At 39.8% G+C, this 22,987-nt stretch overlaps 1 protein-coding gene across 1 annotated transcript; it reads right to left on the bottom strand.

Moving 5' to 3' along the window:
• Positions 1-389: 389 nt before the first annotated feature.
• Positions 390-20,433, bottom strand: RLF (rearranged L-myc fusion). The gene is made up of 5 exons (XM_010077922.1): positions 20,151-20,433; positions 19,130-19,332; positions 11,489-11,625; positions 7,824-7,965; positions 390-5,111 (listed from the first exon to the last, which is right to left on the bottom strand). Exons 1-5 carry the CDS (start codon positions 20,431-20,433, stop codon positions 390-392), a joined length of 5,487 nt encoding a protein of 1,828 aa, XP_010076224.1.
• Between the last annotated feature and the right edge of the window lie 2,554 nt (positions 20,434-22,987).

The raw sequence follows: 22,987 nt of genomic DNA, 5'->3' as shown, positions 1-22,987 counted from the left end.
AAACTCATAACTCAAAAAATATAAGATGCTGTAGTGTACAATATGTTACACAAAGCACCCTCGGGTGCACATTCAAGTCAAGTAATAACTCCATTGCCCCCCAAACCCTGGTACCCACGTACTTGTTCCATATACAATCATGCACATTTACTTTTCAAGAGGAAGCCCCCAGTATTCTGATGTGTTAAATAGCACCAAAATCAGCACAGTCCACTGAATAAAATGGGGAGCTAAATTAACTTGGCCAATACTTTTGACAGTTATTATACATTCATGGAATTAAACAGTCTAAACTAACCTAAACAGTGTGTACTGTAACAATTACTGCTCTAATTTGAAGTTCTCCCCATGTAGCAGTAGTGGAGGCAATCTGCTCTAAGCAAAACTACTTAGGTACTTCCTACACAAAGCTCATCTGCCTTTTTTGTGGGAAATAAGTCTATGAGGGGGGTGGAAAACTTGGATCTTTCAAGAACAACTACTGGTCTTAAGTAATGAAGCTGCTTTAAGGCAAGGTCTCCACAGTCCGTTAGTGCCTTGTCCAAGATTGCCCTCAAATCTTCTAAAGAAGGGGCAGATGACGATTCTGACAACAAGGGTGGGATTTCTGTCAGCTGCCCATGGTTATTTTGTGGTATGATTGCATTTTTGTCATTTACAAAGTTGTTCACTGGTTTATCTCCTTGACTGTCTCCCTCTTTTTGCAAGGTTTTATCTACTGGCAACTGCTCAGGAGACTCCCATTCTACCACCTCATCAAAATCATCGTCATCATCGTCATCTTTTCCTTCACTCTCCTGAATAAATTTTAAAAATGAAGACTCAAATCCCATTGGTTTATATGTCTTTAAATCAAATGGTTTGGACACTGGAGGCTTCTGAAATTTGTCTTTTGTGGCACAGAGTGCACTTCTTTTTGCATTTTGATTAACTGCACTATGCTGACATCCCTCTGGGTCTTTCTCTCTTGGCAACTCTAATTGTAAACTGGGGAAATAAGAGCTATTCTCTCTTTCGCTATTTTCAGAAAAATCTTCAGGTTTACACGTAACTGTCTCTGTGATGTTACGCTCTTCAAAACAGGTGTTCTTTGAACTGTGGTTGTATTTTAAAGTGCCTGAATACATAAAGGCACTGGCATCAAAACTCACACTACCCGATGGACATCTTTTTTGGTCTTCATTGCTCTCATCTTGAGGATCACTGTTAGTATTTGGAACAAGAGGTTTTTCACTTTCCTGTACAGACTCAGGATTAGCTGATGCATCCTCTTTTACACCTTTTTTATCCAAGTCTAAAGCTCTTTCAGAGCAGGACTGTTTTTCAATCATTACGCCACATTTAACACAAACAACAAGTTTTTGAATCCGTTGCTCTATATACATACTGGTCATCTGATGTGTGCGCTTATAGTGCCTCAATATACTGCTTTCCAATTTGACAACAGACAAACATCCCTGAACCATGCAAGGGTACTGGGTCTGGTTAGACTTCTCTTTGCACATCTGTAGGGCTTCCTCCTTTGTTTTGAAATTCATCAAATGCTTTTCTCTGCTTCTGCTAATTCTTTTAGGTTTTTCTTTTAACTGCTTCCCATTCTGCTTGCTTATGCCATAACTGTCTTTCAAATAACTTTGTTCATTTTTATCTTGATTATCTTCCTCCTCTTTCGCATTTCCAAAGAGACTATCATAATATTCACTATGTCGGAAATATACATGTTGAGAGTAGTGACTGTAATTTGTGAAAATTCGATCACAGCCATTAAGGTCACAATGGATTTCAAAATCTTTGTTTAATTTTTCTTCATTGGCATGGTCTTCTATTAGGTGCTGTTTAAGCTTATTAAAGGTATAAAATACAGCATGGCAGTGGGCTTGGTTACAAGCAAATCTTGCAGATTCAGCTTCAGAAAGCAGTTTTTCATCCTCTATGTGTTCATTGTGGAAGTCACTACAATGCCTAGCAAGAGCTTCAGAACATAAAAAACGCTTACCACAATCTTTGTATTTGCATGCAAATATTTTTTTACATTTGACAAGTTCCCTTTTTGTTCTTGCTTTGTCTTTTTCTAAGCAGAGCTGTTCCTTATTATATTGGTGAACGGTTCTATAATGGCGAATCAAACCTTTCTGGTTAGTAAATGCCGAGTTGCAACTTTTATGTATACAATGAAATGGTTTGTGATACTTATGCAATATATAACATAAGTTTCCCTTAGCAACTGTTCTTTTGCTTCCTCTTCCCTGTCTTGCTTCCAGTTCTTCCCCATGACTGTCCAGAGAAGCTATATTAGATGTTTTTCTTGTTACATTGTCTGTCTCTTCACTGGACTCCAAATCTGTCTCGGAACTGCAGTCTTCCTTTTTAGGATGGCACAGCTGCTCAGAGTGGTCTGAATGTCCAATGAATTCAACATTGTTTGCACAGGCAGATGGTGGAACACTGCTATTTTTATGCATGTCATCTGTACATAAACCTACATGATCAAATTTTTCATTAGAACATACCTTGTGAGCTACCCTCTCACAGCCAATTTGATGTTTGTTTCTATAGTGAATTCTAAGGTGTGTTTTTCTTGTAAATGATCTTTGGCAGATATGACATTTAAATGGTGAGTACCGATGCTGGAACATATTTAACTGAAGAACCATTTCCTTTGAGTAGTTATGCTTTTTAACATAATGCATTAAGAGAGCTTCTCTGGTCACAAACTCACATGTACATCCTTGACATTCACAGAAAAATGGTTTAGCTGCCAGCTGAGTAAGGTACTGGCTGGGTAAATTGTCTTGCTGCTCTTGAAGCTGAAATTTTGAGGTAGTTTCATCTACTGACTCAGGGCACTTGGCATCTGTAGATGAATAGGACTGTAAAGAGCCCAAAAAAGGCTTGTGTCTTGAATTCTGAATGTTAGAATTTTTTAAGCTTAGATGTTTTAAGCCTACCATTAGTTCCAACATGCTATCTTCAATATTTGATTCTTTAGAACTTTCACAAAATGATGTTTCTGGGGAAGAAGGACAAGTGTCCTCCTTCAGGCCATTGCTTCCTTTGGCATCTACAGTACAATACACGCTTTCTGGAGAGTCAGCATTTGTATCTGAATTATGACCTAACTCTGTACTAATGTCTGTAGGGGATTTACTGTCCTGAGCATCACTCAACAGATTGAGAAAGTCCTTAGTTTTCATCTCCATATTTTTTCTACCTTTAAGGTTATATGGATGTGCCCTGCGAAGGTGTTTCTGCATACTTCTAGAATTTTTGTGTGTGGAACAGCAGCCTTCAAAACCACAGGAAAGTTTTTTTTCATCAAAGCAAACTGCTTCATTGGAACACTGCTGTTTCATATCTGCTGGATGGAAGACTCCTTCCTGGGACGTGAGAAAACCTGGAACTGATTGATTGTGAGCCATTGTTTCCACTAGTAGAGAAGACACCTGGCCTTGGTTCACTGCAGCATCTGTGCTGTGGTCCCCACAATGAAGACTGCAATTACTTTCACTATCTAGTTCTTCACTGTCAGAGAGAGCTTCTTCCTTAATCTGTGGAATTTCCTGAGAGCCTGAGGGATCCAGGTTATCATTCTGACCGGACCCTTCAGATTGTTCAAGCAGCTGAGACTCTGGAAGATAACTGCATTTGTCTTTTGAAACAGACTCTTTGAGCGTTTGCTTTACTTCCCCATTTGACACTCCAATGTTGTGCGCTGCAAGGTGATTCTGAAATTCAGTTTTTGAATAATAGAACTTTTTGCAACCAAAGAAGTTGCAGGTGTACGATGCATCTCTGAAGTGCTGTGCCTCGTGATGGTAAAGTTGCCCTAAGTCACTGAAAACAATATTACAGCCATTTAGCTCACATTTATAACGAAGATCATCATGTGTTTGTTTGTGACTGAGAAGCTCATTAACTGACCCAAATCTAGCATAACAATCCATCGACACACACATGTATGGTTGAGGTCCACAGTGTACGCGTTCATGCTCCCGCAAATGAAAGGATGTCATGAAGTGCCGGCGGCAGAAAGCACACTTCTCTCTCCTGTTTTTCATATCCAGGTAATGTTTTGCATTCTCATCATTGTTTTGATGCTCAGCTTTCAGATGGACACTTAAGTATTTAAACTGTTTAAATACTCTAGAACAATCTGTTCCGGGACATGGATAGATGTCTCTGTCTTGTAGCTGACAATTTTCCAGTTGGCTAAATGTGACATATTCATGCGTGTCATTCTCAAAGTTTTCAGGCAGCTGTGGCTGATGTGACTTTTCCTGAAATGCTGGGGGCAGGCTGCTGGAAGCTGTTGTCTTTTGTGGTGATCTGTCTTTTTTCAGTATGATCTTCTTTTTAGGTCTGTGTGTTCTACTAGGTGGCATTTTAACATGTTCCATTACATGTGGTACAAAAAATTCCTTTCTCTTGAACTTTTTTGTACACACTGGACACGTATAAACACCATCTTCCATATGCATCTTAGAATGATGCAGTATTCTAGCCTCTATACACTCCCTTTTGCAGAGCACACAAAAAAATTTGTACTGAAGCCATCTCTGGTATCTTTCTGAAGAGCCAATTGGTTTTTTTACTCTTGCTTTTTCTTTAGGTTGGTTCATTGTGTCTTTTCCATCATAATATTTATGTTCTTTTGCCTCATCATAGTCACTAAAGAAAGTTTCTAACATGTCAGTTTCATTGATTGACGTATTACAACTTGCATCATCCTCAGAATCAGAAGCTACTTTCCCTAACAGTTTAAGGCAATGTCGCTTTAAAGTCTTCCAGTCCCAAAATTCAGGATCAAATGGCCAATAGGCTTTTAAAGCTAACAGCAGCTCACAACGGAGTGAATTTGGAACCGGTGCATTTTCTTCATCAAATTTTTGATCTGGTTGCATATAGAGCTCTTCCAACACATTAAATCCACTCAAAGTTGGCTCAAGTAAAAATTCTGTGAGCTGACAAGCTCTTCTAACTTCAAGGTCTTCTGGTAAAAGGCATGCAATTGTTTTACATACTGATGTCTTCATTTCATCACTTCCGCTTGATCTGATCTGAAGGGCTCTCACACATAACAAAACAGACACAGCAAGGCCTGCTTCTTCTGCCTGTTAAAAAAAAGCCACAAAAAAAGCCATTATTTTTCTTCTTTTTTTGATAAGTACATTCTCTCTAGAACTGTTCTATGAAAAAAATGTGCAATGTTGCAAAACATCTTTCTAACTCTACTTCCTCTTCACTGAGTGACTCTCAATCATAATTAAGTCAGATGTCTGAAAGAGAATGGTGTAAATCTTCCATATATACTGTATGGATGCTGCAGGAGGAATATATTAATTCAGAACATGCAATAGTGTGTAATAAAAAAATTAATGTAAATTCACACACTGAAAAAAAATAAGCAACAGCACAAGCAATTGTACAGTAGCAGAAATGATTCCTGGATGAAGATAACTGGCATTGCACTTCCAGAGGTTTTCTGAGGAGTCTATGCAACTTTGAGGTGCAGCTCAATAGTTTCAGGAAGATATCTACAAATATTATTCACATGATGATTTTAAAAAAGAATATATTCCAAATTCTACATGGACAAAATGGAAAGTTACCTTGTTCCACAAGCATACTTTTCAGCATAGAGAATCTGAATGCAATGAAGTAACTACTTAGTCATTATTAGTAAAGACAAGTTAACAGTTATTTATGAATATGACACGTGGCTAACAAAACCACATCCATACCAGCTCAAATAAATGGTAAAGGTCCAAAAGAACTAAGAACAAGTTAAAAGAATCAGCAAGCTCTTATACTCCCTGTGCACTGCCTACTGGAAGTCAGGCAATACTTATTTAATTCAATAACAGTGTTAATTTGCTAGACAGCAATAAAAAAAGTTATTTCCTCAGGAGAAAAAGTTTTTATACAGTTTATCAGGAAACACAGGGAGAACTGGTATATAGTTAACAATGCATTACCCTTTATACATGAAATGCATATTCACACACAATTTGAAAGTAGAACTAGGCCAACTTTAGAGAAACTAGGAGCAAATATTTCTCTGTGCAATAACTGCTTGAATTAATCTTTGACAAATTAGAGTTCTGGACTCTCCTCTATGATCTGTCAAAAGGACAATCATGTAACCTTCCTGATCTCTACTTTGATTCTGAAACAGGGCTCTGACACTTGGCTCTTCTCTTATCAAATGATCCTTGATAACTCATTTGGCTCACACAATTAACTCTAGTCAGCAAATGAGACTCTCCAGCAAACAAACCTGAAGCTGGAGATAAATTTAATGGAAAAAATGAACCTTGCCTGTTTTATTCATAATCACAGAATCATAGAAAGGCTGGGGTTGGAAGGGACCTTGAAGACCACCGAGTTCCACCCCCCTGCCATGGGCAGGGACACCTCCCACTAGCCCAGGTTGCCCAAAGCCTCATCCAGCCTGGCCTTGAACCCCTCCAGGGATGGGGCATCCACAGCTTCTCTGGGCACCCTGGGCCACTGCCTCACCCCCCGCACAGGAAAACATTTCTTCCTCACATCTCATCTCCATCTCCCCTCTTGCAGCTTCAAGCCGTTCCCCCTCGTCCTGTCCCTGCACCCCCTGATCCAGAGCCCCCCCAGCTCTCCTGTAGCCCCCTTTCAGCACTGGAAGGTGCTGGAAGGTCTCCCCGGAGCCTTCTCTTCTCCAGGCTGCACACCCCCAACTCTCATAGGACATAATCCATTTGACCCTTTAACTCTGAATTAACTCACGTCCATATAAGAATGCAAAAAGATGAGCAAATTTGGGAGGGTACTGTTAATTGAAACATTCATAATACTGAAGTTCATGTGGCAAATTCTACCCTACATGTCCAAAACTATGCTGCTTTTCAGGTAGAAATATCAGAAATCTTTTAGAAATGGTGATGTTCCTATGGGAAAAAACCCATATCTAATTTAAGGTCCATGATCCATGTAATACTGCTACTGAAACAGTTAAAATCTTGTTATTATTAGTTAACTTATTTCTTCTCCACTAAAGTTTGCCTGATTAATTTTCATTCATTATTCCCCTCCATGAATCTACTCTCATATAGTGACCAGACACAGGAAATTAACCAATTTTAAACCAAGTTTAACCAATTCCAAAGAGTCAGAGTAGCCTTCCCAGGAAGACAAACATCTTATTGAGCAACCACCCAGATTAACCACAACTACCCCTTCTGCTCTGCTTACAAAGAGCATGCTATATTTGCCTCCCGGGAAGATGGATCAATTAAAAGTTTTTCTATCTCTCCTCAAACAGAGATTACAAGTTTATAAAAATTGCTGTTAGGCATCTCTTGGACCTTTCTGCAACCTTCTCAAGACAGGCATCAAGAATACAAGGCAGAAGTCCAGATGCAATTGTATCACACATTTTGAGGAAAACATTTTTTCACTATACAAAAATAGGAGACATTTCAGCAAGTCTCCATCTCTTAGAGATACTGCAGAAAATTGTTGCTGCACCTCACTTGTAAACAGGCATCAGATCAAAACACAGCGGTGCTTTGTTAGCAAAATACTGTCATACTGTGTTTTCACAGCAACATACAAACCATTCCATATTGACTGAAGGTCATTTAAATGTGTCAAGCTGATACAAATTTACAGTGGCAGGCATTTTTCAGCTATTTTTATTAGTAAGTTATTAGGCACTTTATCAGAAAGTATGAATAATGAAATACAACTATTTCATATCAGTTCAGAAGAATTATTAAGAAAACAATAAATTCATGTAAACAGTTCTGGCTGTGTCCAAAGACTCTGGATAGCAGCTTACTTACTTCAGATTGTATAACTCTTATCAAGAAAAATAAATGCTGTAGCGTCTTGGCGATGATGCCGAACTGACGACATCTCTCCAAAAAGGAATCTAAAGAAGGATCTATTCTCCTTTGCAGTTTGCTCCAGAAAAGTGTCAGTTCCCTGCAAAGAGTTGAAAGCAGAATGTAACAGCTGCAGATACACACAATTTATCCAGTCTACACACTTCAGTTTAGAGTTGACACCATAACAGTTCCAGTGTCATTAAAAAACAGCACACACTTCATCAGGTCTCCATCGCTGAGAGATGCTGAAGAGAACTGTTACTGTGCCTCACTCCTAAACAAGCACCAGATCAAACCACAGTACATATCCTGTTATTTAGTGGGGAAAGACACTGGCAATGGGATTCATTGCACTTAATGCAGGCATCTGGAGCTGCACAGACTTCCCTTCTGGACAAGAAACCCCACACTTGCAGAGCCTTGAATTTTCACACAAATTTAAAATAGGTAAGATGAATCATAATGTAAAGTAGCCACTTCTCTCCCATTAGGCAAGGAGCTGTGAGGTTGACACCAGCACTCAAATGATGTAACATCCCCCCAGTGCTTTTAAAAGAACCACCCAACACAACAGGCGTGTGAAGTGTTACCTAAGGGATGTGTAAGCTGAGGGCGTTGTCTACTGTCTTTAGCAGTTACGGCTTTCCTGCTCATCCCATTTCAGCACAGAGCTGTTCAGTTAAGCAATTTATTATCACCAAGGCAACACAGCCACTGAATGACGCAGTCTCTCACTTTGTGTTGCTTTGCCATCACGATGAGCGCCACAGAAACGGAAAAGCAGCAGATTGACAGGATCAGTATCTTTTGTATCACATGAAAGAAGTTTTGATCCTGTTCCTTTAGTAGAGCAAACTTCACCTTTGCTAACTTAACCACTCTGTGCATCATATTATATATATATATATGTATATAAATCTCTAGATGCAAGGTTAGTCATAGCCTCTAGGACCAAAAATCAAGAAAACATGCTCAGGCAAACTTCACACTGCTTATTGGCAAGGTTTTCCAATTATTGCAATCCTACTCTTGAACTCTACGCCAAGTGAAAGAGAATGTATCTGACCTGAGATACATTTATTGCCCAAAAATGGACAATATTTAGTGGTAACAGTTTTTTGGGGGTTTGTTTGGTTGGGTTTTTTTATTTGTTTGAAGACCTACAAATGCACTTACAGCCCTCCAGAGTCAGGAAGAGACAGCTGTGAAGCTAGATAGCCCCACAAGAAACCAATATGCAACTGGTATAATTCAAAGTGTTCTAATTTTAAATCCTAAAACAGAACTGGAGAGGAAAAAGAGGCAGGCACTAAGAATATCAGCAACTTTTTATACTGCGCTTTAGCCCCAAGAAGCTGACAAAATACAAAATTTAACTGAACATCAGATGACTAACATGAAAAAATTATATGAAGGGAAGCTTACACAAGGAAGGCATGGAATGTAGATATATCTATCTATATCTCTGCCTCAATCTATGTATAAAAGCTCAGCATCACCACAACAGAAACAAACTTGAAAACTAGTTTATCAAGACATCAGTCATTTTGTACATTTATTCAGTGTATCTACATAGCTGGGAGCTGGAGAGTAGTGAATAATCCATTATTTCCAATAGTTTTTGGCAGAGGAAGAAGTTTTCAGTGTTTGCCCTGTTCCCTTTTTCATTCCATTCTTTCTGCAAAGCTAAAGTACATTTTTGGAATAGCTCCTCAAGGATGGTGATGTGGAAGTGTTTCTCAGATAATCTTCACACATATGGGAAGGCAAGAAAGGACAACCCTCAGTGTTGGGCAATTTTCAGTCTCAAAAACTGATGTGAGGCAGTGTAGAGAACAGAAAGAACTCCAGACAGATATGTAGTAACACTTAGAAGTAAAAAAAACCAAACCACACAAACCCAACAAAAGCCCCAAACTTACTAGCATATCAGACCAGAGAGAAGTTTTTTGAAGCTGTGCTGTTAATGCCAAAGATGACATTATCTTATGGACTGATGAAATGCCAGACTCCTGGGAGGCTGAGGCAATTAGCTAGCTCAGAACCACTGCCCAGAGCAGCCCTGCTTCTCAGGTAAAGTTCCAAACACAGCACATACCTCCAGTCTTAAAAGTAGCACTACACATAATTGTATGATTAACAGCAAAATTGCAAAATCTTCCAACTTTAGTGAGGAATATTTAGTGAGAAACCTATGTTTGCTTTAATCTTCAGCTGTGAAATGAAGCTTCACACCAACAGCACTAATTCATATACATGTATGGTTTACTTGGCTTGGAGGTATAAACTTGAGGCTACAGGATGAGCTGAGCTAAACTGATGAAATTGCTTAATCCCTCCCAATATGCAAGAATAATAACAGAGGTTTTATGCTGGGCTGAAGATTTCACACTGTGCCATCAGGCAGGTGCTAGAGCAGTAAAGACAGGAGGGAAGGGAGGCAAATTTTCCCTTTCTAGACAGAATGATGTTACAGCTGAACAGATTTAACAGCTTACAGCTTCCAGAAGCACCAGCACTTCTTCACTGCTACTTCTCTGAGCACATGGTAAACTAATCAAGCATTCATCTGTAGAAGGCTATACACAGTTCTGGCTGGGCTAGATGAACGTGCTCACTACAGGTCAGATGGGCTCAGAGCCAGAACAACAGATGAGTCAGACTGGCGCAGCTAGCACCACAATATGTCAAGAATTTATCTTCCGCTTTTTGGCAGTAGTAAATTGTTAGGACTGGCTCAAGTAAGAGTGGGGTACCAAAGCTCCATCTTCATCCACTACACAAGACGCTCATCCCCACTAATGGAGTCTCAGAAGCATCCTCACTTTCACCTGCTGATCACAGCTGTCAACAGGTCTTTTCCTTTGTCTAAACCAGAATACTTTCAATGTGGATCACTCATGCTGGTTCACTCCAACACTGCATAAAGCAAGATATGGAGCAGAATAATGGGAGTGGGTGGCTGGCGGAAAGCAGGATTGCACTGGACAACACTGCTTGCTTACTGTGTCTGTTAAAGGCCAGCCAGGGGCTAGCAGAAAACATTTCATCAATATACTGCTACTCTAAAAATCAGGAGGGACATGATCCAGAAAATTCTGCAGGAAATAATTTTATTTAAGGAACCTACAGATGAACGGAACTTTTCCTAGTACATCTCTTAGGGCTTGTCTGTTGGACCAAACCCATAACAGCACAAGGGGAAGCTGACCTGCAAATGGCACTGTACCATGGGTCTAAGTATTCAGGAGGGAAGAACTAAATTACAACATACTTCGTTGAACCACAAAGCTTAACAGGCTTGATATCAACCCAGACAGCACTGATCCAGCACTACTTACAGAGCTGCTATATTGTTGAAGCCTTACTGTTAATACCAACGAGTGCTGTTTAATTTTTAAGTGATTTAAACATTACTTTTGTCTAACTGCTCTATTATTGTAGCAATATGAGTCTTTATATTTATTTTAGTCACAAGGTATCTAGAAAGTACTTCAGTGTGATGTACTTCTCAAGATATATCCACCTTCTCTACATATTTTTGTACTGTATTAGCTCAATTCTCTTGCACTGAAGCCAGCGAGAAACACTTAGGAGTAGCACTAATACTCATTACTTACCAAGAGCAATACACATTCGCTGTTTGAAGCTGATGAGTAAGGTATGTTGTACAAAGAATAAATGCAGTGTTTTCTTGTCCCTCAGATTCCAGATTACATATGATGTCCAATACTTCTTTGCAATCCACCTTTGCAATCTTAAAGAAAATTGAAAGAAAAGGCACTTTATTCTCATCATGTTACAAAAGAAATGCATGTTTACTGTATCAAAGGAAATGATCTCACAAACACATGAACAAAACACTATGTCTGCTTTTCATACCCAGAGTTCATACCACACCTTTCAGCTACAGAATGACATGAGAAGCTCACGTGTTAGTTTTGACCCCTTCTCAGTACTAGTTCTCTTTGGGACCATCTTCCATTTTGGGCAGCAAAACACTTACATACAGGAAACAGTCTATCTAAAACTTCCTATTCCTGCTCTGCACTTGTAGGCATCCCTGTGATGTCAAAATAACTATAGGTTAGAAATTAACTTTACTAGACTTAAGGAAAACGCAAAACTAGTCTTAATGTGTGTCATAGTTTTGCCCTGTCTGGCAGCTAAACACCACAACAGCTGCTCACTCATCCTCCCCTTCCCCTCCTCCCGGGGATGGGGGAGGAAAAGGGCTAGAAGAAAAAAGAACTCATGGGTTGAGATAAGAACAATTCAATAACTAAACTACAACAATATTGAAAATAATAATGATAATAGTAATTTATATAAATATACAAATGAGTGACACACAGTGACACTGCTCACCACCCCATGGCCAAGGCTCAGCCTGTTCCCAGCTAACAATCCTGGAGCAGGTAGAGTCCTGAAACTGCAATCCCAGAACAGAGATAAGAGCCTGAGTGCCCAAGAGACCAAGACGACCCTGAGAGAGAGGTGACCCAGAGGGAGAGGCTGACCTGGAACAAGAGCAAGTCCTTCCAGACAGAGCCTCACCTCTCCCCTGGCCATGCCGGGCATGGAATGGAACAGACCATCGGCCAGTTTGGTCTCAGTCCTGAACCTGAGGTCGAATCCTGGGCTGGTCACTGGGGCTGTGCTCCCTCCCAGCTCCTCCTGCCCCTGCAGACACGGGCACAGCAGAGAAGCTGGAAAGTCCTTGACTGTCCTGGCAGGAGCTCTGCCCATCAGCTTCTCCTCAGCACAAACCCAACCAGCCTCACACTTGATACTGTGAAGTTAACTCTGTCCCAGCTGACACCAGGACATGTCTGTCTAAAGGGAAGTTCAAAATGATGAAATGTTAGTTTGGTCAGCAACCCATGAAGAACTGCTTAGAGTTGCCAAAAGAAGTAAAAAACTGGGGAAAGGTAGTTCTGGCAGGGGGAGATCATGACCACCAACTCACAGACCAGTTACCCCAATGATACCCCTGACTCAAAAGAAAGAACCAAGCATGTGTACTCATTTACATACTAGGCAAAGAGATTTTAACCAATTATTTAATAAAGTAACAATGCATATGTATTAGGAGGTTGAATATGTTAATGTTTTGTGTATAAATAACCATTAATCTGAAAGCTTGGTGTGCTTTCTTGGGACAGACACCCATCTCTGTACAGATATGGAATAAAAGGAAATACCTCCATGCTGTGTGTGGATGGGCTCTTTGCACACCAGGTGACAAACCCAAGTTTTGGGACAACACCACAGAAGTTCTGGAAAGTCTACTTAAAGGTGGTACCTATCCATGTATCAAAACAGGCCATTAGCCTGATTATAAGCCAAGTATTTTAGACCACAGACAGTAATTAAGAAGTGCTTTTACTATTAAGACAATACTATTTTTAATACTTTTTTTTTTCCACTGGATCTGCTCCACTTCACGGAACAGGCTGTACTCAGGCAAAATCTACGTTAATCAGCTGTTGCTACTATAAGCCATTCAAACCTCTTGTTAATAATGAAAAATAATTATATAGAAAGCACAAACAGAAGTTAAAATATACCAAACTAATTTTCACAGACATCTCATTCAGCAAGAAGAGCAGAAGCAGGTATATCACCCCCCAGTTTTCCATACAGGCTTGACACTGGAGTTCACTGAGCAATGTCATCAGTTTCTAGGGTTCACTGACTTTTGGTGTTCAACTTGAGATCCATGACCGAGCTTTTGCAAGACATTTTTAGAGCAATTCGCACCCTGGAAGTGCTTACAGATGCCTCAGTTTTCCATTTGAAAAAGAGTAAAATGTAGCAGATTATTTTGGTTGGGGGTTTTGTCACTAACTTACCTCTAGCAAGAGAGAAACCTCAAGAACTGATTGAGGCTTTGCTTACTAAGGGGACAGACATCATTGCTCCTTGCATGTTAGAGACAATAAGCACTTACAATATCTGCAAATCAAGTGCCATGTCCATCAGGTTGGGCAAGATGGAAAAGTAAGCCCATACTAATGGGCACATGAAAGAATTTTGAAGGCTGCACAGGAGAGAACACAGTTGTTCCAGCTTACAGATTAATAAAAAAAAAGGATACTGCTGCATATCATCTCCCTCCAACATCCTATCAGCAGTACCCTTCTGTTCTCATCTACCTTCGGTACTCACAGGCACACAGGCTTGCTCGTGTGGGAAGCCTAGCTGAACCCATGTCTGATAGCTGGGTAACTCCAGTCTTCTCACAGTATTCTACCACCTCTCTCCACTCAGTTATTCCTATTCTTTATAGATTACAATTTCCTTCAGCACATTTTATAAAGTAAATCAGTAAAACAAAGCTAAGTGGCCCAAACTTTTGTCTTTGACAATTTCCACAATTATAGACTGCCATCTCCTCAATACTGCAGCAAACATTCTTCAACAATGCAAGAGGCTGCCTGCAGTGGTTTGGTAGAAGCCTGATCTTCCAGGTCACAGTTTTTAGAAAAAAAACCCAAAAAATTCTCAGTGCATGTAAATATGGGATATCTTTCCTGCACAAATCTGAAGACGATGTGGCAGCCTACTTGTGATCTACTTGGTCAGGCATCACTTGTCAGAGACCACACTCAGTTTCCCTGTTCCATTAAGGAGCAGTCACTGAACAACATTAACGCTGTTTTAAAAACTATGAACTTAAAACCTACTTACTAGGGTTTCTTAGGCTACAGAATGATAAAACCCACATGTCTAATATCCATCAGTCACACTGTAACCAGAGCTGGAACTCCTGCTGTGCGTTGGACCAGCAGGAGCAGCACAAACATCAGCTCCAGCAAAGCCTGTGGTGCCTGGAGCAGCCTGCAGTCACACAGCCATTGGATTTGCTCTCCTTCTCACGTGGAAATGATTCTTTTTGGCCAAACTCACTCATATTCAAAGACATTAACTACTGAGTAAGCAACAGCTTGTTTTAAAGTCCTGTTTATTTCAAACTTTGTCAATGACCCATCTCATTTCAGACCTTTGGTTTTTGTGGGGATTTTTTGTGGTCTTTTTTGTTTTGGTTTGTTATTTTCTTTTTTAATAAGATTTAAGACAAAGTCCTAATGCACAGCTTGAAATAATCCAACAACATTAAGTAGTAACTTAAGTGACAAACCAGATACTTACTAAATGAAAGTGTCTTTACTAAACCTGGAACACTGACCAGTGCTTCTGTTATTCTGTTAGAAACCCAACAGCTGAATGAAAGTTCAAAGACTACAGAATGACCAGTATTAAGATATTTTAAATTAGAATTGTTGAAAAATGCTGTCATCCTCCCCGCATTCTGTTAACAAGAAGGACGCCAGTTTACTCCTCAAAGTTATTCCATGGAGCACAGAATCATGCAAGATTTATCTTGTCTTTGTCCTCCATGTAATTTTAGTCTGAAGAAAAAGTTTTAACATTACAAAGATATTTCATTTCTTATGTCATCATAAAAAATTTCCTACCACTAATCTAAGTGTTCTACCAGTTTTTTAGTAAGACATAATGTCAATATTCCCTAAAGAGGCACACAGCCTGCTTATGAAGGGATACTTACCCTCTTTCAGGAGTTAGAGATATAACATGAACCGACTAAGAGCAATTTAGTTTCAGCTCAGAGACTGTAAATTCCCCCTGGCTGAGCTGGGACAACATATTCAGGCTACTCTTTTGCAGCGTATTACCTTATTTACATTAAATAATGCTACTACAGCGGCAAGAATTTTGGAGTTGCTGCCTCAAAATTTAATAAAATAACATGTTTTATATCAAAAGTATTTAATTAAGCATTGATAGTTTGCAGGGCAAGGAAGACTTAGGTTAACTTCTTGTAATCTTCCAATCAAACTGCAAATTACAGACAGAAGAGAACACCTGGTTTAACTTGACAATGGAAACAAAACAAGGCAGTACCTATGAATATGTTTATCATGAGTTTGCTTGCAACTTTCCCAGTGTTTTAACAAACTTCATGTCTTTCCCTCTTGCTCTTTTAAGCATACAACCCAAGAACAATTCCTTATCCTGTAGGCAATGTCTGGAGAGGGCCTCCAAAAGATGACTGTTCTTAAGCTTCCCAGTTGAATTTTTAATGAATGGGATTCAATTCAGATTTCCTCAAATGCTTTACTCTCAGATTTTTGAATGGTCCTTCCCAAAGAAAAAGTCAAAACTAAAAAACCCTACTTTGAAGATAACAGATGGCCATATGGAGCTCAAATGCACAAATCACACTGACATTCTACAGAGATGAGCAGTTATGATTAAAACAATCAATCTGGCTTTAATTTTAACCTGTTGTTTAATTTAAAAGCCCTGTTTTATTGCTACATGTAGCTGGCGCTTGCCTTGTAGGAAAAGCCATCCTAGATTATGAAACATTTAGGGCTCCATCCTTTTTCCAACAGTAAAGAGTGTTATTAACTACTTGTTAACTACTGTGGAGGAGAACCCCCTTAATTAGCGTTCTAATTGGTTCAATAAAATTGGCAAATTCAAGCCAAACACTGGAATCAATAAGTGTCCTGGTTTTGGTTGGGTTAGAACTAATTTTCTTTTTAGCAGGTAAAACAGCGTTGTGTTTTGGATTCAGTATGGGCTTTGGTATGAGAAGAATGCTGATAATATACAGATGTGTTTATTTCTTGCTACAAAAACAAGGACTTTCTAACTTCCCATGTTTTGCTAGTGTGCAGGTGCACAAGAAACCGGGAGGGAGCAGAGCCAGACCAATGGATCCAAACTAGCCAATGGGATATTCCATATCATACAATGTCATACTCAGTATATAAATACTGAGTCAGCCAGGAAACTCTCTCTTCCAGGACTGCAGTTTCAGGATTCTTCTCTCCTCCAGGATTGCTAGCTAGGAACGGGCTAGGCCATGGTCAACGGGTGGTGAGTAGTTGCACTGTGTATCACTTGTTTATATATTCTACTATTCTTATTATCATCATGATTATTTTAAAATGTATTTCATTTCAGTTATTAAATTGTTCTTATCTCAACCCACAAGTCTCCTTACCTTTACCCCTCCAATTGTCTCCCCAGTGCCGTGGGACAGAGGAGGGTGAGTAAGCAGCTGCATGGTCTTCAGCCACCAGCCAGGTTTAAACCACAACAATAAGCCAGACAGCAATTCTTAGTTCTGTTACTTTCCAGGTTTCTCAAAGAGCAGCACGAGATTCTTGTGAACATATAATTACATAGTCATACTACTTGTTACATGTGTGCCTTAGAATCAATTCAAGGTACCAGAAATGCAAGGGACAACTTTATATATAGTGTAGATATAGAGAGTTATAACCATATATACACCATAAATACACCCACACATACATGTATGTACATACATATATACACACACGTATACATCTATGTTATTGCCTATAGATATAGATAGAAGTAGTTCAGCAATTTAACTTCCAAGCTTGACCTAGCCATTCCAATCACTTCCAGTTCCTGGAAAGGGATGACCATACATTGTCTAATCTTCCAAAGCAAATTATCTCCAATCCTCCCCAAGCTATCTTCACTCATATCACTATTTTTGTAACATTTACTTTCGTAGCTAAGCCCTTCTCCTCCATCTACCCCATTCTACTCTGAAATTCAAATTTCACTTAATCCTCATTTCTTTTATTACAGTTAATTCCCTCTTCCCCTCGCTGGGTTTTCAGTCAGTGCCACCTCTCATTTTCCAACAGCTGCCATTCTTTGAGGTCTTCATCCTCCATCTTTTTTTCATCTCTTTTCCCTACTTGTCATTAGACCTGATAACTTTCTACCTGAGGAAGATGATAGGTAACATGAAGATCTGACACAATTCTTGCCTTCTGAAAACAAAGGTGTAAAGAAAAGTGTTTTAAAAGTTTCAGATTTGAGCAATTCTGTAAAGAGTGCCAACTACACAATACCTGTGACCAAGCATACTATAAACATTAAATGCAAATCCTCATATCGCCTGTTATTTACATCAGCTTTCTGGCACTGTAACACCACTGACTTCACACTTTTCAGAGTGTTGGCTACAGGTCCATTTAAGTCAATAAACCATACTGTTTTAACATACTGCTTTGATGCTTAGTGCATTCATTTTCCCATAAAAGGTTTAAGTGATTACCATAATTTAATTCAACTCAATCTGTGTTCTAACTTTTACACTCGACTGGCAAGTAAAGGGTCTTCCAAGTATCCAGGTAAAACAGATGCAGCTACACGTCACAACTCTTAAATGAAACTAAAAACTGAACACAATTTCATGTGATTTCTATGCCATTCTTCATTAGTAGCCAGTCCAATCAAAGAACATGTTGCAATTTACCCACATATCCCCAAAGCCTATAGTACACAGACAGTATCTGCAGTGAGCTGTTAAATGCATTCATTGCTCCTATGTTACAGCAAATTGAGGGGAGTGTGGCTCAAACTGAAGAAACTGTCTGAAGGTACACCTATCCAATTATTTTCCAAAAGTAGTATTTTAAAGGAATACTTTTAAAATAGTTTACGTGTGTAACAAGAACACTGCAAACAAGTCTGCCACTCACTCAGGAAATGCAGAAATCAGAGCTGCTTTTTTTTTTTTTTAAATATGTGAAGCTTCCCTCAGTTTCACAGAGGCTTACTCAAAATGTTCAGGTCTCACACTTAACACCACCAAATGCATACAACTCTACCAAGAACAGCGAGACTGATAAAATAACAGATGTGTGAGATCAACAGGCAACAGAGGCAAGAGTTGTACAACCGCTGCTATGACTGCAATGTGTTAACACAAATCATGACTATGACTGTTACCTTAAGAGGAAGACTAACTGCTAAAAATTAGTTCAGAGTTCTGGAGCAACAACTCTAAAGTGGCTTCTGTTTGGTTTGCTGGTCTGTTTTGTTTTGTTTTTCAAATGTTTCTTTCCTAGGTCAGAACAACTAGAAGAGAAGTGACTGCTCTAGTACTAGTATTTGAGCCAGAAAAAACAGCTTTAAAATTATATTTTGCTTACAAGGGGAACTGAAGTTACAGGCTTTATTGTAAGCTTTCAAACACATCTAACCTCGAATACATACTTATGTACACCCACAGTTAATACAAATGTTCTTTCCTACTGCAGTCTGCAATATTTCATTTATCTTTTGGAACTCTACTGCAACAGTTTCACTCTTCAGCTTCCGTTCTTAGTATTGCAGAAATAAATTCTAAAATGCTTGATAAATACACATTTTTAAAGGGACTATGGATTACTAACCTCCTTAATGGAGTCTTCGTTAGGCAGCATAGAACACACACATGTGATGTAGGCTTGGCGAAAAGATGAAACATTTGCAATTTCTGGAGAATCCACACACAATTTTGACAAGAAAGTCGCTTGTGGGATGCAGTTTGACTTCATCAAATGTTTAATTCGCATCTGCAGAAAGGAAGGCCCTTCTCGTGTAATCAATTTATTAGCTAGGAAAAGAAAAAAGCTTTTGAGAATACACCAATTTACACCTGACACAACTGCAATAGTCTCACTGCATTCACACGATTTTATTGCAAACTTGTATAACTATGGTCAGCTTTTTTAGGAAACTCTAGGTGTGATAAAAAGTGACAGCAACAAATGGAATACTTTATCCTAAACAAATTCAAACCAACTGCATAGGGAGGGAATGCTGGGCTACAGAAAACAGACCCCCTCCCCATCCCCTCCAAAGATAGCATCCCTTACCGCATGCCCCAGCAGTGGCTAAAGGACACTGCTCACACCACACACTACTTTGAACAAGATACCAGTAGCTCAGCTGAGATTCAAAGTCTTCAGTTTTAACTGTAGGTTCACGTTCCAAAGAACAAAAAAATATTTCAAACAAAGCATTACATACTTTTCAACCAGAGATTTTTCCACTCAAGTTGTTAAAACCCCACATAATGCCAAAATGTACAAGATGAAGTTGAGGGCAAAAGCGTTATCTTAGTGGTACTTTGGAAGAATTGTGTTTAAAACATACTAGGCTTATGCTCTAGGTCAATCAAATACAACTAAACATTATGAGATTGATGGAACTAATTCAATAGTAAAAGTGTAACATCAGATTATTTCTGTAAGTAGTTAGAAAAATTTACTTAATCTGATCAAAAACCTCCCAGATTTAGTTTGATTCCCTTCCCAGGTACTTAGCACAGAATCACAGAGTATCTCCAGGTGGAAGGGACCCCTAAGGATCACCAAATCCAACTCCCTGCTCCTCATCAGCCCACCTAAGGCTAAACTGTATGACTAAGACCATCATCCAGATGCTCCTTGAGCTCTGACAGGCTTGATGCCGTGACCACTTTCCCGGGGAGCCTATTCCAGTGACCAACCACCCTTTCAGTGAAGAGCCTTTTCCTGACGTCCAATCTGAACTTCCCCTGAGGTAGCTTCATTCCATTTCCTCGTGTCCTGTCACTGGTCACTATGGAGAGATCAACACATCTCCTGCTGCTCTCTGTAAGGAAGGTGAAGACTGCAATGAGGTAATCACTCAGCTGCTCCTCACAAGTTTTGCCCTCGAGACCTTTCACCATCTTGGCCACCTTCCTCTGGACACACTCTAAAAGTTTGATGTTCTTTTTCTATTGAGGTGCCCAAAAAACTGCACCCAGAACTTGAGGTGGGGCCGCACCAGTGCGGTGTAGAGTGGGACAATCACCTCCCTTGACCGGCTGGCAATGCTGTGCTTGGTGCACGCCAGGATACAGTTGACCCTTTTGGCTGCCAGGGCAGACTGTTGACTCCTATTTAACTTGCCATCCACCCAAACCCCCAAGACCTCTTTCTGCAGGGCAGCTCTCCAGCCTTTCATCCCCCAATACGTACATATAACCAGGATGACCCCATCCCAAGTGGAGAATTTGGCACTTGCACTTGTTAAATTTCATACAGTTGGTGATGGCTGAGTTCTCTGTCTGCCCAGATTTCTCTGAAGGGCCCAAAGCTCCTCCTCATTCAGTATCGTTGGCAAACTTACTTAATGTACACTCTATTCCTGCATCCAGATCATTTAAAAAAAATATTAAAGAGCACTGGCCCTAAAACTGAGCCCCAGGGAACCCCACTGGTGACTGGCCACCAGCCTGATGTAACTGCATTTATCACAACTCCTTGAGCCCAACCCATCAGCTAATTGCTCACCCAACATATCATGGACTTGTCTAGAATTTTATCCAGAGGGATACTGGGAGAGACAGCATCAAAAGCTTTGCTGAAGCACATGTACTTTGCCTTAACTGACAAAACAGTATGCTTCAAGACAGCTATGATACTATTTCCAGCTTGACAAAAACATCTACAGAAAGGTTTGATACTAGTCCACAGATCTCTACATATTTTAAAAGACCCTTGAGAATCAGGAAAGGTGAGTCAATATGCTTTTATACTGCATGCAATAACACATATCAAACAAGGAACAAACTGTCTGATGATCTGTAGAAGAAATTATGGAAATGTCCGAGATGTTCTGACAAAACACATATTAGAAACATCGTTCTGCAGCAGCTGTAGTCAACCAGCTGCCTGTAAAACCTGCAAGAGACTCTGGATTAGTCAAAAAAGAAAGTTTGCTTTAGAATAACAACTTATTGGAAGAGCCATTCCATAAAGATATTCATTATGGAAATGGGTAGCTAAAAAACCAATAGTATATAAATTTTTGAAAGAGAGGATTGTCTGTAACACAAAACAAGAAAATTCTCATGCTTTCTGCACTTAAATTATTGTCCCAACAGAAAAAGAACACGTTCTAACAGACACTACACTAGTTGGCAGAAGGCTTGCCATGTGCACGCCCAAACAGAAAACTCTTTTCAGGGGTCAAATACATACCACATATTTGTAGTGAGACTTTAGTATTCTGCAGAAGTTTGCTTAGTGGCCCATTAGACCTCATTGTAAGATTCAAGTCCATAGTACTGGTTTCCATTTTTCACAGGAAAAACTTGAGCAGTAAACTCTTGACATAGCTGACACTGACACTTCACATTAAAGTAATTTCAATGGAGAAGGTAAAAAAAATCTGTCTCACCAAGAGCTAGTCTGCAGTCAGATGTCTAGGAAACAAGCCCCCTTTCTTTCATAAAAATTGCATCTGTTTGACACCATGTTTGAAAATCTACCAAGGAAAACGAACAGTGCTTCACCAATTATATCCTATTTGATGTAAGAGACTGCTATCACAACACGGTGGCCAAGAGATCACTTAAGGAAGCACTCTAAGAAGGCTTGCTTACTCAACACTGGAGCAAAGTCATCTACCCGGGTGAAGCAGGGTATTCATGGGCATGTCAGTTATGGTTTTTAGTGCTGTCGTGGTTTATAAAGCCACAGGGACAATTTTTTGTTAAACACCTGGTGGGCTGTGGCAGGGATAGGGAGGGTTTCACTCACCACTTAGGGTCACAGGCAAGAAACCAACACGATTTGGGAAGAACAAAAAAACCAATTAAACTTATTAACTATTTACAACAAGAAGCAAGATACTGAGAGAGAGAAACTACATTTGAACCCTGAGCAGTCACTTACAGGGGCCACCACTGCAGCCCCTCCCTTGCTGCCAGCAGAGCTGGAGTCCTGAGAAACCTTCAGCAGCGACTTACAGGAGCCGTTACTGTGGCCCCTCCCTGCTGGCAGACAACCCCCCCCACAAAACCACAACAAGTGCCCACAAGCATTCAGAGGAGTTCTGTAGTCCTTGTTTCTATAGCTCTTGGCTCACAGAATACAGATTTTTTTTCAGGTCCATGGGAAAAAAAAAAAAAGAAATACCAGGAAAAAAGAAGTTATTCTGTTTACCTGCTCTAAGAATGATTTAGATTCCTCTTGTTTCTTATTACACAGCTATACACGCACTTTGCAATTGCTCAAATGACATGTCAGGGCCAGCTAGTCAAGACGTGGGAAGTGTTTAAGAACACCTGCAGTCAGCCAGACAAATTCCACGTTTTCAGGCTAACAGTCACACTTTCAAGCACAGCTGAGAGAAACCTGCTGATGAAATTCAGGCAGGGGACTCACTGCTGCTATGAACAGGAGGGTCTCAACTTGCTGCAATCTTCTGCACCCTCAGCAAGTTTGCTGATGACA

Source organism: Pterocles gutturalis, unplaced genomic scaffold, assembly GCF_000699245.1.
Source record: "Pterocles gutturalis isolate BGI_N339 unplaced genomic scaffold, ASM69924v1 scaffold18883, whole genome shotgun sequence".
Taxonomy (NCBI): domain Eukaryota; kingdom Metazoa; phylum Chordata; class Aves; order Pterocliformes; family Pteroclidae; genus Pterocles; species Pterocles gutturalis.
Note: the sequence above shows the minus strand (reverse complement) of the source record. Positions and strands in the feature narration are given on the sequence as shown.